The sequence below is a fragment of the Cicer arietinum genome, chromosome 5 (genome assembly GCF_000331145.2).
Source record: "Cicer arietinum cultivar CDC Frontier isolate Library 1 chromosome 5, Cicar.CDCFrontier_v2.0, whole genome shotgun sequence".
NCBI classification, from domain to species: Eukaryota; Viridiplantae; Streptophyta; class Magnoliopsida; order Fabales; family Fabaceae; genus Cicer; species Cicer arietinum.
Window position 1 is genome coordinate 2,827,775 of NC_021164.2, and position 4,073 is coordinate 2,831,847.

General features: G+C 40.2%; 1 protein-coding gene across 1 annotated transcript in view; it reads left to right on the forward strand.

Annotated features, from left to right (window-relative positions):
* The window catches only part of LOC113786655 (uncharacterized), a 34,505-nt gene that overhangs the window by 8,161 nt on the left and 22,271 nt on the right, over positions 1 to 4,073 (forward strand). The window contains exons 6-8 of the mRNA XM_073368352.1: positions 16 to 96; positions 185 to 269; positions 359 to 654. Of these exons, the coding sequence (XP_073224453.1) occupies positions 16 to 96; positions 185 to 269; positions 359 to 654 (462 nt within the window). The remainder of the gene's footprint in view (positions 1 to 15; positions 97 to 184; positions 270 to 358; positions 655 to 4,073) is intronic.

The window sequence follows — 4,073 nt, forward strand, 5'->3', positions numbered from 1 at the left end:
GAAACTGTTGTTCAGCATCAACAGAACAATAACCTTAATAAGGTACAAGTCGAGGGCAACAAATTCCTTGGTGGACATGTTAGAGTCAGAAAGCAAGTACATTTCTCAGATAAAGTGGAGGAGCTTCCTCAGAAAAGGAATTTGTCAAAGTTGGAATCTTCGCATAAAAGATGTATGGATTTAGTTCTGTTCGTTACATTTCTCAGATAAAGTGGAGGAGCTTCCTCAGAAAAGGAATTTGTCAAAGTTGGAATCTTCGCATAAAAGATGTATGGATTTAGTTATGTTCGTGCAATGTATCTTTCAGTTTTAGAAATTGTGTTGTAGAAATTAGTTGTTTTTCGCTGCAATAATGTAGGTTCGTCTATTATAGCAAAAAGGCAACGGATTTCAAAGTCGTTGACTGCTTCTGCACCTCGTATGAAACATTCTTTGACAAATCATTGCAGAGGTGTAGTGAATGAATTCATATTTCGAGGTACCGAGTTCCTCCTCACTGGATTATCTAGTCAGAAAGAAAGGAACCTGGAGGCACTTATAAGGAGTTCTGGTGGGGTGATTCTTTATGATATTCCCTCTCCACCAAATTCAAAGAGCAAAAGAAGTTCAACCCTATCTTGCTTGCAACTTCCCATTATTCTATGTAACAGAAAGGTATGTTGTCATGATCAATATACCCTTTTGTACTTTTTCTTAAAACTTATGCGTAAAGCTCTGATAATTGTTTTTCTGTCTATCTCTTTGCTTTTTCTTTTCTTCTCTCTTTATTTTTATTGATTCATTGCATCTGACTTTTTGCCGTTGGGGATTCATATAAGCAATTAAATTGCAATTCTCAACAGGTATGGTCTGCATAATTCCCTAAATTCAATTTTCAAAATACTTGATGATTAACAAAGTATATGTTTTTCTCGCTTGGTAACATTGTTTTTCTCCCTGTGTCATTGGTATACAATTAATAAGTAACTTCTAATAGGACTGTTGTTGGGTAAAACCAACTAAACCGGTAAAATCAACCTGTATCGACCCAGAAAAATGGTTTGGGTTGGGTGGTTGAGTGAATTTGATTTTCAAACCAAAGAAATCAGTCACTTAAATTGGGTACTAGGTAAAATTGGAACCGGCCCGGGTAAAACCGATCGACCTAGTTTCTCCAATTTTTTTGTTGTTGTAATTTTTACTTTTTTTTTTTAAATCTTAGATTTTAAAAGGTTTGACCCATGATGAATCGACTATTTTTTGGTTAATTTAGGATCTTGCACTTTGATTATTTTGATGTTCACAAATATTTTATGTTATTTTAGGCCCCTACTACTTTGGTTATTTTCATGCGTGCAAGTATTTTATGATGAAATTTATAACTTTAATAATTATTGTATGTGTATATATTTAATGCTAAAAGCCTAAAACAATAGTGAAAATAGGTTATATTGTGTATTTGGAAAAAATATGGTAAGGTAGTTTTTTTTTTTTTGCTAAGAATGTGATTTGAAAAAAGATTTAAAAATAAAAAAAATTTGGGTTTACCAGGACCAAACCCAACACATACCGAAAATAAGTGGTTTGAGCCAAACCGACCTAATGTTGTAAATGACTTTTTATTTTTCAGACCCAAACAAGGATCCCCTACACGGTTTGGGTACTGATTTTGACCAAACCCGGCCCAAACCGACCCATGTATAGCCCTAACTTCTAATGCTGTTGAGATGACAATTAAGATGGAGATGTAAGTTGCATTGCATTATGTAAGAAGATACAATCTCCAGTTTTTTTTTTTTTTTTGTGAAATACAATCTCCAAGTTGACACAGTTGCGTAATGGTTGTGCAAGTTGAAAACTAAAGTTTACTCAAAACAAACCCAAAGAAAGGACTCACAACAATTAGATAGGTTTCTTTTCTAGTTACTAAAACCCTTCACTTCTGTCTTCACCGCGAAGTTGCAGTTTTGCAATGAGAGGAAGAAATATATTGAACGGTGAAGATACAAATTGCTTTAAATCCTAAACATTTTTGTTAAATACTATATTAGAATGTAAATAATATATATGGGCTGTAAGTATGTAAGTATTCTGGCTCGTTAGCATTACTGTAAATTAGGGTTATTTAATACCCTGTGTCTATATAAATTTATTCCGCTGTGTAGTTGAAACACACGGGTTATTCTATATGTCTCTCAATACTCTTGAGAGCCAACTGAGAGCAACCCTAATCGTCAACTACCCGGTCGACCCACTGTCTCCGGTGAATATTTTCTTCGGTAAACCGTGTTCTCAACTCCGGTTTTCCCCCTCTGCTGTTGATACGCTGATTCCTCAACTTTTGTTCAGCCGTTCACGCCCTATCATCGTTGCCATCACTGTCGTCACTGTTTTTGACGAGTTTTTTCGACGAACGACCACTCCAGCAGCATCGTACATCCCAGATCGGCCAAAACCCTTCAGCCGCATCATCAGAACCTCCCTCACGCGCCCCCACGCGCTGCCTGACCTCCTGTGCATGAGATCCACGCGCCGCCCACTACTGCCGCGCGTGACGGCGCGTCCGGCCGCCGTTCACGGTGCCGCTTCTTCCACCGCACTCGCCTCGGCCCCCTGCTTCCATATCTGCCCTCAGTTTTCAGTTTCGAGTTACGGATATACGAGTTCCAGTTCAAACAGCCCCTGTTTTCCCGGTTCCGACGCGTTTTCTGACAATCTGTGCTGACCATGGCGTCCCAGTCTGAAACAAAGAGCATCTTCACCAACTACATCACCTCTCCTCTCTCTGTTGAAAAATTGAATGGATCAAATTATGATAGTTGGGCTGCCGACATCAAACTATGGCTACGTGGTCAAGGTTACGAGGATCATCTCACCCAAAACCCTGATAAGGTGAGTGTGGCTGAAACATCCAAATGGAGTCAGATTGATGCTCAATTGTGTAGTGTCATTAAGTCTACACTTCACCCAGATGTTAAACCGATCTTCCGTCTGCATCTCACGTGTGAATCGATTTGGAGTCAAGCAAAGGCACTCTATATTAACGACACACAACGTCTCTATGGAGTGTGTCACCGCTTGTTGAATATCATTACTCCGAAGTCACTCGATGGTTCTATTTCTGCATATCTTGGCACCGTTCATAGTGCACTTCATGACTTTAATGAGCTACTCCCTCTTGCTGCAAGTAATCCAGTTGAACAAAAGAAGGAGTTGGATCAACGCAGCACCTTCTTCATGCTTCTTGCACTCTATGGCTTACCCCAGGAGTACTCTGCAACTCGTGATTAAATTTTGGGGTCTGTTACTGTTCCGGATATGTCTACTACTTCAGTGATCCTCCTTCGCGTACCAGCAAAACATCCAGTTGAGCAGTCTATTACTTCAGTTCCAGGTGACACTGCTGCTCTTGCATCTCAGAGACATAATTAGCAACGTTCTCGTGGAGGACCATCCAGCTCTAAGCCTCGTCCAAAATGTGAGCATTGTCATCGGCTTGGACACACTATTGATCGCTGTTGGAAGTTGCATGGCAAGCCTTCGCCTTCAATAAATGCAACTCAGCTTGATCCTTCTGCCACTATTCAGACTACACCATCTCCACAAGGCTCCCCGGCAAACTATGAAGATTTTCTCCGATGGGTTCAGAGTCATCCAAACTCTAGTTCTCCTACTTCGGTTGCACACACTGGTAACTCATCTGTTTACCTCTCTCATTCATCTTCTCTCGGCCCTTGGGTTCTTGATTCTGGTGCGTCTGATCATGTTACTGGTAATAAAGGTCTCTTTTCATCCCTTTCTACATCTGGTTTTTTACCTACTATAACTTCTGCCAATGGTACTCAAACCCGGTCTCAAGGAGTTGGCACTGTTCACATTCTCCCTTCTATCTCAGTTGCATCTATTCTCTATGTACCTGGATGCCCCTTTAATTTACTTTCAGTTAGTCGATTGACTCGATCTCATAACTGTATTATTACGTTCACTAATGATAATGTTACCTTGCAGGACCGGAATTCGGGACGGACGATTGGCGTCGGATGTGAGTCACAAGGCCTCTATTACCTTTCTACAACATCCAAGACGTGCTCTGC